This window comes from Crinia signifera, chromosome 19 (assembly GCF_055691185.1).
Source record: "Crinia signifera chromosome 19, ASM5569118v1, whole genome shotgun sequence".
NCBI lineage: Eukaryota > Metazoa > Chordata > Amphibia > Anura > Myobatrachidae > Crinia > Crinia signifera.
The window spans coordinates 105,352,728-105,367,059 of record NC_139226.1 but is presented as its reverse complement, the minus strand read 5'-3'; the positions used below and the strand labels follow the sequence as shown (position 1 = coordinate 105,367,059).

Sequence of the window (14,332 nt, the reverse complement as noted above, 5' to 3'; positions counted from 1 at the left end):
ACCCATTGTTTGTTGGTGTTTGATCTGGACCACTCTATTATTCTGCTCAATAAACAGGCTTGGTAGCACCCTTGAATGTCCGGCAAACCAATACCCCCTGCATTTTTTTGTCTCTGAAGTAGAGTAAGGCCCACTCGTGGTCTTTTATTTCCCCAGACAAGGATTGGATCTCTTTAAACCATCGAGGCGGAATTTTAATAGGGAGGGTCTGTAGGAGGTATAATATTTTCAGAAGTGAGTTCATTTTATGAATCCCTACTCTGCCAAACCAGGAAAAGGGTCTAGATTTCCAGGATTGGTGGTCCGCGCGAAGTTTGTGCAGGAGAGGGGTGAAATTGAGTTCGAACAGTCTAGTGAAATCACTGGAGGTGTTTACTCCCAGGTATTTGAGGTGGGATGTATGCCATGTAAAGGGAAATGAGTTTTTGAGGTTTGTCACAGTAGTCGGAGAAGCGGAGACGTTCATAGCCGCCGACTTGGTAAAATTTATTTTAAAATTAGAGAGGGTGCTGAAACACTGAAACTCAGACATTAAGTTGGGAAGGGAGGTTGTGGGATTAGTAATTGTAGCAAGTAGATCGTCCGCAAAGAGCGCTAGCTTATATTCTTGTCCAGCTATTGTAATCCTGCTAATGTTTTGGTTTCCCCGATCGCTCTGGCCAGAGCTTCGATGCACAGAACGAAAATTAGGGGGGAGAGCGGGCACCCCTGTTGGGTCCCATTGCTGATAGCGAACGAGTTAGACAGTGTGCCGTTGACCCGTATTCTAGCGGAGGGGGAGGCTAAAATACGTTGTAGGCATATCGGTCCCAATCCCAGGTGGTCCAGCACCCCCCTCATGAAGCCCCAGTCAATTCTATCGAATGCCTTCTCGGCATCTGTTGATAGAAGGATTCCAGGGGTTTTGGTGGTTGTAAGGTAGTGTATAAGGGCGATTATTTTGGAGGTATTATCCTTGGCTTCACGGCCTGGCACGAAGCCTACCTGGTCGCTGTGAATAATGGCTGGCAGAAGATGTTTTAGTCTGTTCGCTAGTAATTTGGCATAGAGTTTCACATCGATATTAAGGAGTGAGATGGGACGGTAGCTGGGGCAAAGGGATGGATCTTTGCCCTCTTTAGGGATTACAGTAATGTGGGCTTCTAATGATTGGAGGGGGAAGGGATGAGTCGCATTTACTGTGTTGCAAGCCCGCAGTAATAAAGGGAGAAGTTTGTCCTTAAAGGCTTTGTAGTAAGAGATGGTAAACCCATCCGGGCCAGGACTTTTACCTGAGGGGGTTGTCTTGATCGCCTCGGTCAGCTCTAATTCTGTGAAAGGTCTCTCGAGATCGTTTTTAAGCTCATCGGTTAAGGTAGGGAAGCCAATTTTCATAAGGTAGGATCTAATATGTCGTTGTTGTTCTTCGAGTTGGTCGGGGGTCTTTGGAGGGTTTAAGTTGTATAGGGATGAGTAATATGAGCAGAAGGTAGCTGCAATGGAGTCTGTGTCATGTAGTGTTTGGGCTAGAGTGTTTTTAATAGAGGGAATGAAAGAGAGGGACCTTTGGGTGCGGAGTGCCTTAGCGAGCATTTTGCCCGGTTTATTCCCCCATCGGTAATATCGATTACGACATTTCCGAAATACCATATCAATAGTTTATTGAGAGCTGACCTAGCGGAGGTGAGTTCTACAAATGTGGTGGAGGAAAGGGATGTTTTATGGGTAGTTTCTAGTACTTGGATTTTCTGAAGGAGGTCATCGATTTTCTTCTGTTTCTGTTTTTTAATAAATGACCCCAACTGTATCCATTTTCCCCTCATAACACATTTGTGTGCCTCCCAGATCACCATATCAGAGACATCGGGGGTGACATTATGTTCCACATAGGTGTCCAGGGCTTCTTCTAATTGAGATTTGTAGTTCGGGTCTGAGAGTAGAGATTCATTAAAGCGACAGGAACGTTGTCTAGGGGCCATATCTAAGTAGATGTCTAAATAAACAGGGGCGTGGTTGGACCAGGTTATGGAGCCAATAGAAGAGTCTCGAACCAAGTGCAGGCAGTTATGATTCAGGAGGAAATAATCTAGTCTAGAGTAAGATTTGTGGGGGGGTGAGTAGTAGGTAAAGTCCCGTTCGGTAGGGTGGTGAATTCGCCAAACGTCTGATAGTTGGTGAGTGTAAAAAAGGCGCTTAACCTCCCTGGTTTGTGAACTCGGAGGGGAGTTAGGAGATGGCGTTACATCTTGGAGAGGGTCTAGAGCCCAGTTGAAATCGCCCCCTATCACCAGAATCCCTTGCTTAAGTGATTCTACCTTATCTAGAACCTTCCTAAGGAAGGTCAGTTGTCCCTGATTGGGCGCGTAAATGTTAACAATTGTGAGCTTTGTATTATATATGGTGCATGTAAGAAGCAGACAGCGACCCTCTTCTAGTATGTGTGTATGTATGTCAGAGATTGGTACATGTCGGGCAAATAGGATGGCGACCCCTTTAGATTTTGAATGCGGGTAATTGCAGTAGTGTGTGGTGGGGAAGTAGTGGTTACTTAGTCGAGGAGTTGGGTCATTCTGGGGAAAGTGTGTTTCCTGGACTAAGACGATATCTGCCCTTTCTTTATGAAAGAAATGGAGTGCCTGTGTCCTTTTTCTGGGATGTTTAAACCCCTAGCATTGATGGATATAATACGTAGGGATGAGGTCATTTGGTAGTTGTAAGATGAGAAGTCAATGGGTAAGAATTGGATCGGGTGGGAGGAGCGGGAAGGGAGAGTGGTGAGGTTGAACAGGAAGTTGGTGGTGAGGGAGGGAGAAGGGTCATAGTGATAGGACAAAAAACATACAATAAGATATACAATAGATTGTGTGGTGCGCTATCATACAGCAGCTGGCACAAGGGTTTGTCAGGCCCAAAGGTATATAAGGAATGAAAAAGAGTATGTGCCAGCGCTGGCTGTAATAATACAATGGTACACGGTTCTCAAGAAAAGTATAACAATTTATTAAGACATAAAAACAATAATAATAAAAATTTATATGCTAAAAAGGTGAATCAATTTGAAGCAATAGTCCAAGACAGTAGGTAATTTACCTCAGTATATTGTATAATAATGGTTATCTTGATAACTGAAGCTGCTTGGATAGGTATATAATGAAATTAGAGCTGTATATTACCATCCCATTTTTGTCTGGTCTTTGGTGGAAACCAGGATCTGTGACGAAATGTCCATAGAGAATGTCCTATAATTTCAAGGACTCAGGATATCCCAGTGTGGTGTCCTCTTGGGTAGTAGCTGGATGATTAGGAATAAAGCTGTATCCCATAAGATTTTTGAATCCAGGAGATTTTGAAGGGAACCAACTGTGGGAGAGCGGACTTGTCACTTGATATCGATGGATGGAGGATTTTACAGCAGCATGGATTGCTTTTGCTCAACGCGTTTCCCCGGATAACCCGGCTTCATCAGGAGCAGATATGAGTGTTTGTGAGCTCTCAGGCATGCTTTTTATACCTGAGAGTTAATTGCTTAGGTGATTCACCTGTCTGTTAATTGATAGCTAAAAACTATTTTAATAGGAGAACCGTGTATATAATAAAACCATATATATAAAATAAACTCTATAGGAGGCAATCGCTTACGACAAAAACACATTTTAGTAAACATATACAGAGATATACCAAGGATTAGATATAAACTTAAAGGGCATGACCCCGCTTGTATGGGTCACGTGACCCGGAAATGGTCTGTGATGATAACACAGGGCATTTTGGATGTCAATCACCTGTATATAGGTACATAAAAATTCATTGGGGTCCAGAACACAGCAAGCGCATCTGCAGCACTGCGCACGTCCCACCGCCAAGTGCCGATTGCCGGTAACGGCAGAATCGGCGGCGTACGTGTCACAGGCTGCAGGTACGCTTCTATCGCGTTGCTAGGTGACAGACGCGGCCACGTGATATCACGTGACTCGCGTCACATCCCAGCAACCGAGCGGGCGTCCTCCACGTCACTAAGACGCCAGGGAAAGACGTCAATACGTCTCTGTCACGTGACACGTGACAGACCCAGGCGAATCAGATAGCGCGGACGAGCGTCTGCCGCGCTGTCATGACAACATCCACAAGTGTTATCATATCAGCGCCCGATAGTCCAATCCCCATAAAGGAGATCAGTACAGTGTCTGGTTTGAGGATAGAATATTTCACATATAAAAACAGCATTCCGAATAATTAGTACATATAACTAGGAGATATATTTAGTTTATCGGAGAAAATTTATACAAGTTTTTGTATATGAAAACAGAGAATCATTTTGACATTATATCGAGAGAGAGCACAAATTTTGGTAGTAGAAAAAATAATAATAGATATAAATATATACTGTAACAACACTAGCAATAGTATTAACAACATATATGAAGACATGAAGAAATTTATACAACTGTATTAAGCTCGATGGTCTCATTTAATCCATCTGGATGCAAGGAGTTAAATTTTAGTGTCCAATAAATTTCCCTTTTACAGAGTAGATTATAACGATCTCCACCTCGTGGAGTACAGGCTATGTGTTCTAAAGCAGTTATGGATAGACATGTTGGATTGGAGTTATGCTTGATTCTATAGTGTCTCGATACACTATGTTTATCGAAACCTTTTAGTATATTTCGTCTATGTTCCATAAACCTTGTTCGCAGGCATCTCGTTGTTCTTCCAACATAAGGAAGGTTACACCCACATTTTAACAAATATATTATATATGTGGATTCACAGTTCATAAAAGATTTTGGTATGGGGGGTGGTAATTCTGATATTGTAAGGGGTAGTTGTTTAGTAACGTGTTTGCACATTGTACATTTAGATTTCCCACATTTAAAAAATCCTTTAGGTTTTTCTGGAAGCCATGATAGACGCTGATCGTCTGTGTTAGGTGTTTTATGTGATGTATCTTTTTTGAGGTGACTAGGTGCAAGAATAGTTTTCAAGGTCTTATTCTTTTTATATATAATTCTTGGTTTTTCCGGAATGATATTGGATAGAATTTTATCTTGATGAAGCACTCTATAGTTTCTTGTAACTATGTTTCTTATATCGTTGGAACAGTTATTATATTTGCTGATAAAAGCGAGATCCCTTCCATTTGACTCTAAATCATTCTTAGTCCTGTTTTTATTTTTATTTTTATTTTGGTTAGGATTCTCTCCCGTCAGCAAATCGTTTCTATTCATTTCGAGTGTTTCTTGTAATGCTTTTTTCAATATCTGATCAGGATACTCTCTTTCTAAAAAAGATTCGGACATTATGTTAGCCTGTATTAGAAATTGTTCGGTCTCAGTACAATTTCGCCTCAGGCGCATAAACTGGCCCTTCGGAATATTAGTTTTCCACGGCATATAATGTGCACTTTTAAAGTGCACATAAGAATTGGTGTTTACAGGTTTTACATAATTAGATGTTATAATTTTATTGTCTTTAATTTCGAGAGTCACGTCCAAGAAGTTAACAAAAGACTCATTAAAGGTGTGGGTAAATGTTAAATTATACTTATTTTGATTAAGTGACTGAACAAAATGGGTGGCTGAAGGTGAATCCCCATCCCAAATTATAAAGAGGTCGTCTATATAACGGCCATAGTAGACCAGGTTCTGCGTCCAGCCGCTCCCCCACACATGGGTCTCCTCCACCTCCCCCATGTATAGGTTTGCATAGCTGGGCGCGAACCTGGTCCCCATGGCCGTCCCCATCACCTGTAAGAAGAATTCCCCATGAAAAGTGAAATAATTGTGTGAAAGAATAAAAGAAATGCTGTCTAGAATGAAATCCCTATGTTCCGACTCCAGGTCCTCATACATCATAAGTCTTCTTTGTATCACCTCACAACCCAATTTGTGTGGGATGTGGGTGTATAATGCATTTACATCTAAAGTGAGAAATGCATTTCTCATTATATACCCACACCTTTAATGAGTCTTTTGTTAACTTCTTGGACGTGACTCTCGAAATTAAAGACAATAAAATTATAACATCTAATTATGTAAAACCTGTAAACACCAATTCTTATGTGCACTTTAAAAGTGCACATTATATGCCGTGGAAAACTAATATTCCGAAGGGCCAGTTTATGCGCCTGAGGCGAAATTGTACTGAGACCGAACAATTTCTAATACAGGCTAACATAATGTCCGAATCTTTTTTAGAAAGAGAGTATCCTGATCAGATATTGAAAAAAGCATTACAAGAAACACTCGAAATGAATAGAAACGATTTGCTGACGGGAGAGAATCCTAACCAAAATAAAAATAAAAATAAAAACAGGACTAAGAATGATTTAGAGTCAAATGGAAGGGATCTCGCTTTTATCAGCAAATATAATAACTGTTCCAACGATATAAGAAACATAGTTACAAGAAACTATAGAGTGCTTCATCAAGATAAAATTCTATCCAATATCATTCCGGAAAAACCAAGAATTATATATAAAAAGAATAAGACCTTGAAAACTATTCTTGCACCTAGTCACCTCAAAAAAGATACATCACATAAAACACCTAACACAGACGATCAGCGTCTATCATGGCTTCCAGAAAAACCTAAAGGATTTTTTAAATGTGGGAAATCTAAATGTACAATGTGCAAACACGTTACTAAACAACTACCCCTTACAATATCAGAATTACCACCCCCCATACCAAAATCTTTTATAAACTGTGAATCCACATATATAATATATTTGTTAAAATGTGGGTGTAACCTTCCTTATGTTGGAAGAACAACGAGATGCCTGCGAACAAGGTTTATGGAACATAGACGAAATATACTAAAAGGTTTCGATAAACATAGTGTATCGAGACACTATAGAATCAAGCATAACTCCAATCCAACATGTCTATCCATAACTGCTTTAGAACACATAGCCTGTACTCCACGAGGTGGAGATCGTTATAATCTACTCTGTAAAAGGGAAATTTATTGGACACTAAAATTTAACTCCTTGCATCCAGATGGATTAAATGAGACCATCGAGCTTAATACAGTTGTATAAATTTCTTCATGTCTTCATATATGTTGTTAATACTATTGCTAGTGTTGTTACAGTATATATTTATATCTATTATTATTTTTTCTACTACCAAAATTTGTGCTCTCTCTCGATATAATGTCAAAATGATTCTCTGTTTTCATATACAAAAACTTGTATAAATTTTCTCCGATAAACTAAATATATCTCCTAGTTATATGTACTAATTATTCGGAATGCTGTTTTTATATGTGAAATATTCTATCCTCAAACCAGACACTGTACTGATCTCCTTTATGGGGATTGGACTATCGGGCGCTGATATGATAACACTTGTGGATGTTGTCATGACAGCGCGGCAGACGCTCGTCCGCGCTATCTGATTCGCCTGGGTCTGTCACGTGTCACGTGACAGAGACGTATTGACGTCTTTCCCTGGCGTCTTAGTGACGTGGAGGACGCCCGCTCGGTTGCTGGGATGTGACGCGAGTCACGTGATATCACGTGGCCGCGTCTGTCACCTAGCAACGCGATAGAAGCGTACCTGCAGCCTGTGACACGTACGCCGCCGATTCTGCCGTTACCGGCAATCGGCACTTGGCGGTGGGACGTGCGCAGTGCTGCAGATGCGCTTGCTGTGTTCTGGACCCCAATGAATTTTTATGTACCTATATACAGGTGATTGACATCCAAAATGCCCTGTGTTATCATCACAGACCATTTCCGGGTCACGTGACCCATACAAGCGGGGTCATGCCCTTTAAGTTTATATCTAATCCTTGGTATATCTCTGTATATGTTTACTAAAATGTGTTTTTGTCGTAAGCGATTGCCTCCTATAGAGTTTATTTTATATATATGGTTTTATTATATACACGGTTCTCCTATTAAAATAGTTTTTAGCTATCAATTAACAGACAGGTGAATCACCTAAGCAATTAACTCTCAGGTATAAAAAGCATGCCTGAGAGCTCACAAACACTCATATCTGCTCCTGATGAAGCCGGGTTATCCGGGGAAACGCGTTGAGCAAAAGCAATCCATGCTGCTGTAAAATCCTCCATCCATCGATATCAAGTGACAAGTCCGCTCTCCCACAGTTGGTTCCCTTCAAAATCTCCTGGATTCAAAAATCTTATGGGATACAGCTTTATTCCTAATCATCCAGCTACTACCCAAGAGGACACCACACTGGGATATCCTGAGTCCTTGAAATTATAGGACATTCTCTATGGACATTTCGTCACAGATCCTGGTTTCCACCAAAGACCAGACAAAAATGGGATGGTAATATACAGCTCTAATTTCATTATATACCTATCCAAGCAGCTTCAGTTATCAAGATAACCATTATTATACAATATACTGAGGTAAATTACCTACTGTCTTGGACTATTGCTTCAAATTGATTCACCTTTTTAGCATATAAATTTTTATTATTATTGTTTTTATGTCTTAATAAATTGTTATACTTTTCTTGAGAACCGTGTACCATTGTATTATTACAGCCAGCGCTGGCACATACTCTTTTTCATTCCTTATATACAATAAGATATAAAACAATGCATAGTAAAATTGTGAACATCTGGTATGAGCATCAAAAACATAGCCGCATCCGGACAGTGAAGAGGCCATATTGGGGACCATGTCACGGAGGATTGTACGAATAGCGGTGAGGGGAACTAGGGGGCCGTGCCCCAACAATACTAACTGAAGTGTTCTAAAATACAAAAAGTAAAAGTGTAGATAAATACTTGGTTCTCTAAGTAACTAGCAGAAAACAAACCTAACATATAACCATAGGGTCTTGAGAAATACTAATCAAAAGACACTAAGAGGGTATTAAGTAGCGGTATAATAATTCTGAAGTGACGAAAGTGTATACGTAAACAGGATTAGGGTTCATTGTCTAATGTTACCACTCGTCGTCTCATCAGGTAGGATCTTGAGAGCGAGGGGCAGGAGGTCCTCTGGATCTCTTCGAGGTGTTGGCTTGTTGGAGTTGTGGGGAGAGGGGGCATTTGGTAAGTTGAAGACCTGCCAATCGGGTAGAGAGAGTACGTCTAGACCCAAGTTGGTGCAGAAGTTGTGAAGGTCGGCTGGGGAGCGTAGAGTGAATTGACGTCCAGCTGAAGATACCTGTAGGGAGAAGGGAAAGCCCCACTTGTACTTACAGTTCGACTTGCGGAGGGCATCTGTGAGTGGTTTTATCAGTCTTCTTTGCTGGAGTGTGCGCCATGAAAGATCTTGGAAGATCTGAACATGAGTCCCCTCGAATTCGATGGCCTCTAGGTCACGTACTTTTCGTAGCAATTCCTCTTTCTGGGAGTAATAGTGGAGGCGGCAAATTACGTCCCTAGGCTGCTCAGATGCTTGCCCTTTAGGTTTGAGGGCTCTATGGGCACGATCAAATTCAATGGAGATCTCGGGATCGAGACCTAGGATTTCGCCAAACATTTTGTTGAGGGCATCAATTATACCGGAAGGGGGCACAAACTCTGGGAGGCCCCTCACCCGCACATTATTTCTGCGGCCCCGGTTGTCCAGATCTTCCAGCTTCTCCTGTAGGATTCTCATGTCGGTTGCCTGTTGGGAGAGGGTCTCTTTAATAGAGGTTAGTTGGTCGGAGTCATTTTCACGTTCCTCCTCTAGAGCTTCAACTCTCATCCCCAGAAGGGTGATATCGGCCTGGACAGCCGTGATCTGGGTTTGGAATGAATCTTGAAGGCTTGTTTCAAGTGCCTGTAAGTCTTGCTTGGAGTGTTCGGACATGTGAGTGGACTTCTCCGATTTCACCCCGCAATTGTGCTATTTGAGATTGAAGATCCATCGTGTGTGGGGATGAGGGTACCTCGTGGGTATTGGTATCAGTGTCCTCAGGCGGAGGAGGAGAGGAGCGGTCTGTGGTTTGAGAGGCGGAGAGATAAGACCGAAGTGATGTTTGTGAAGTGGTATTCTTGGAGCTGGTGACTTTCTTCTTCGTGCTCCTCCTGGTTTTGCCCATTAGACGTCGGCGCAGTTTCCAGATTAGGTCATCTAATCAGTTTGAACCAAAGATCAGTCAGCAAGTGGGAGTCACATTCCCCTAAATCGTGGGCCTGGATTAGTATCCCATCTCTGGGGGAGGTGATTCACATGTTAATGTAGTCGTATGGAGTAGCGGGCAAGTGTCTTAGGGTGGAGGATTGTGGCATTTGTCCCGTTGTGACTCTCTGGATTTGTCAATTGGTTGCCTGGCACTGTATAGGAATTGTAACAGTGTAGTTATTTATTTAAGCCACCAGATGGAGCTTTAGGCTCATTTATCTCCAAGCTGAGCAGTATAGTGAGAATATTCCCACATCTGGGTGGAATAAGGCAGTAAGTCTGTAGCCCAGTAGTAAACAGTATTGAGCAAATAATGTAAGGTGCGAATAAGGGTGTACTGCTGGCCCTTGGTCTTTGACACAGAGCAACTGTTTGGCCGGAGGAGGGGGTCCGATCAGAGAGCTGACAAGCTCTAATAGATATTCACATAATATGGAATAGGTAGGGTCAATAGAGCTTCTGCACCTATAGGGAAGAGGGTGTTGTAGCAGGGCTAATGCTGCCCAAGTCCCCTAGGCAGAGGTCTTAAGCGTGTGCAGGTTTTGGAGTTAGTGCCCCAACCAAGATGGCCGCCGACTCCCCACTGAGGAATTTATGCCCGGTACAGGGTGGTGTGTGGGTTATATTCGTTCACCCCGGTCCTGGCACAATAAGGGTGCTCAGGGGGGGGCAGGAGGGGTGAGCGTCTGCCTCACCGGGTGCTTCTTAGGAGCCGCCGTCCTGTCACCCAGCTCCCGGGTCTTCCAAGATGGCTGCTACATGCGGGGATCAGTGTGGGAGAGAGGGATGTCCCCGCGCCTTCCTGAGCCTCTGAGCCGTAGCCACCAGGGGTGGACAGCCGCGGGTGAGGCGGGGGATGTCCGGGTAGTGCCTCCGGAGGTCCGGCGATATCGGGATGCCGCTCGAGGTCGCGTCAGGGAGTGTGGGGCTTAGCCGCCGGGTCACTCTGAAATTTAGGCCGCGGTGGGATGTAGAGAGAGGGCCGCAACCCGCAGGGAGGGATTTGTCCCCCCCCCCCCCCGGCTCCGCAGCTCGACTCACCAAGGGACGGGTGGATCAGCTCGGGTGGGGATCGTCAGTGGATCTCAGCAGGTGGGCTTGTGGGTAGATATTTTTTAATCTTTATGACCCCCCTTCGTAGAGGGCTGGCAATAAGGTGCCACGTGATGTCCAGCTCTAGTCACATCAAAATGGCGGTGACTTAAAGGCCCCAACTATTAAATGTGGTGACGACTGAGGCGCCCCATCTGACTACGGCACAACCTGACACTGGGAAGTCTCACCAGTGCCACCCCTTATCTGCCCGGTGTGGACAGTCCCATGAAGGAGTGCCCAAATTGTCCCCCAGCCAAGGCAGGACACACCCGCTGTCTTTCCAGGGGCAGTGCCTCCCAACGCCCACTTATGCCACGAGTGACCGCTGGACCTTGACCTCCAAATTTGTATGCCTGACAGGGAAGGGAGAGTGGGTGGGGCTGAAAACTTCTGCAAGAGGAAGTACTTCCTGAAAGGACCTGCCTATATAACCCTTTCCCAAATTCCCATAGGCTACCAACAAACTGCAACCAAACTTTACTCAACTAGCAGTCATTAACGCCTTCCTGCAAACACAAAAATGTAAGCCTCTTAACTACGCTGTGGCTTAGGCAGCCCTCGCATAATCTAATATTCTTTTTCATTCCAGGTAAGAACAAGTTTAGTTCTAAACATCATCAGTTCATTTATGGCTGGTGCTGCATCTATTGTGGTGGGAGTTCAATTTCCCACACTCACCATGCGATACTACTTCAGCTCATATATGCTCTGTGCCTATTATAGACCAAGCCAGGACTGTGTGGGGGAGTATGATTATAAGGTAAATTTCCATTCCAAACTTCGCCGCACATCGCTGCTTACCTCATTCATAATAATCACTTATGCACAAACAAACTGTGTACAATTATTATTGCAAAGGACAGCTCTTGAGACCCTCTGTGTATGCACAGAATAACAGTGCCAGCCGCGAAGCATTCTGGGAGGGATCTGTGATGGATTCCTCACACAGCGCCACAGAGAGAAGCCCATTGGCTCCTATAGGGTATCACCAGCCCATTGGCTCCTATAGGGTATCACCAGCATTTGCTGCCGATTCCCTATGCAGCGGTAGAGGGGCTTTAGGGCCTGTTTCAATAACGCCGGGAACCGATGTTTTGGCTCTGCACATGCGTATATGCTAATATACGCATGTGCAGGGCCGCCATGCGGACGCCATTCTGATTGCGGCAGGGGTGTTGGCGTGGCGGTGGGGGCCGGGCTTTAGAGGGCTCGCTAAGCAGTGAATCTTCACTGCTTAGCAAGCCTTACTGAATCAGGCCATTAGTGCATATGAAAATGCCATAAAAACCCAGAAAACAGTGTTTTTACTGCATTTTCACTTCAGTGCATCCCACCCATTGTCAGCAATAGTTACTACTAGTAGGTGCATTGTGATCCAAAATGCACCGCTCTACACCAGCTTAGAAAAGGTGCAATAATCAAAAAGCATCAAATAGTGCCGTAATCAATAGACTCTCAGCACAATTATCTAAGGATGCTCCGTCTCCAGCCCAAGCACTACCAGGGCAGCATACTGCAGAGGAAGGAAAGAGTATGTTGGCTATATTTATCCACATATAAACCCTACACTTGTTTCAGGAATATTTATTATTGAGCTCACTAAGGGCGGGATGTACTAAAGGGAAAATGCTGTAAACCGGGGGTTTTACCGCATTTTCCTATGTACCATTACCCATCCGCCCCGTCTCCGCCAGGCAGGGTATCGCCACCTCTGGGCTTCTATCGCTGCCCGCGCGACCCCCCCCTCCCGTCCTCCATCGATCTCCTTCTCCCCCAGCAGGTGTCACAGCTGGGAGGACATCCGGCTGCAGGGGGAGGAGGAGACGCCGGGGACACTGACAGCCGCCGGGATGTGACGGAGACCCCCGCACACCACATTACAGGTATCGCGGGGGTCTCCGTCACCGCACCCAGATGCTAGCCGCATATGTTAGTACATATGCGGTAGCATCGCGGCGGCTGGGCGGCGATGTATATTAATACATCCCGCCCTAAAACACAACCTTTTATATATACCGTGTTAATGAAAATGTGTGAATAGTCTGCAGACATCGCTCCTTTTGCTGTTCCAGCTTTTCATAACGGGAATCCTGGCAATCCTATTAATACTTCACATGCTGATGTTCATCATAAACATATCTACATCCGTGTTTGGGTGCAGAACTGTGTGCCGATCATCCTTCACTGAAATGGTAAGCTAATGGTTGTCCAAACATAAGCTGTATAAAACATTATTTATATGCATCAAGCAAGCACTTGATGGCTGGACTCCATGGAGCTCGCACACACACACACAGACACACACACAGAGTTGGACAGGTAACGATCTCATATGTTTTACTATAATTCAAATGGATTTTAACTCTAGAAGACTGTCGGTACTTGTGTATTATAGCGGCGCCCCCGATGTGCATCGCGCGATGTTTTCATCGCATGGCATGGCATGGGATGCGATGCAACGCGATTTTTGACCCCTATGCGATGAAAGATCGTATAAGCACCATAAAGGGTGCTTTTAAGCACCCTAATGGGTGCTTACAATGTTAAATGCACCCCCACGCCACCCCCCCACTATAAACGTGAACCCGAAGCGTGGCGAGCGCAGTGAGCCCGCGAGGGGTGGCAGTACGCATCCTCCGACCTTTTCATACCCCCACTATCCACGTCGGCGTGGAGTTGAGAATAGAAAGTGTGGCGAACGCAGCGAGCCACCGAGCCCGAAGCGTGGCGAGCGGACGTGGATACCTTCACAGGTATCGGAGTCCCCTTGCGGGCTTCACAGGTATCCGCTGCGCTCGCCGCGCTTCGGGCTCGGTGGCTTGTTGCGCTCGCCACACTTTCTATTCTCAACTCCACGCCGACGTGGATAGTGGGGGTATGAAAAGGTCGGAGGACGCGTACCGCCGCCCCTCGTGGACGCGCTGCGCTCGCCACGCTTCGGGTTCACGTTTATAGTGGGGGGGGGAGTGGTGTGGGGGTGCATTTAACATTGTAAGCACCCATTAGGGTGCTTAAAAGCACCCTTTATGGTGCTTATACGATCTTTCATCGCATAGGGGTCAAAAATCGCATTGCATCGCATCCCATGCCAAGCGATGAAAACATCGCGCGATGCACATCGGGGGCGCCGCTATAATACACAAGTACCGACAG

The 14,332-nt window shown here is 44.7% G+C and overlaps 1 protein-coding gene across 2 annotated transcripts in view; it reads left to right on the top strand.

Annotated features, from left to right (window-relative positions):
- The window catches only part of LOC146042827 (membrane-spanning 4-domains subfamily A member 4A-like), a 42,930-nt gene that overhangs the window by 26,527 nt on the left and 2,071 nt on the right, over positions 1–14,332 (top strand). The window contains exons 6-7 of one of the 2 annotated variants that reach the window (XM_083163082.1): positions 11,769–11,939; positions 13,252–13,371. In XM_083163082.1, the coding sequence (XP_083019208.1) occupies positions 11,769–11,939; positions 13,252–13,371 (291 nt within the window). The remainder of the gene's footprint in view (positions 1–11,768; positions 11,940–13,251; positions 13,372–14,332) is intronic. The other variant, XM_083163083.1, reaches the window with a different exon arrangement.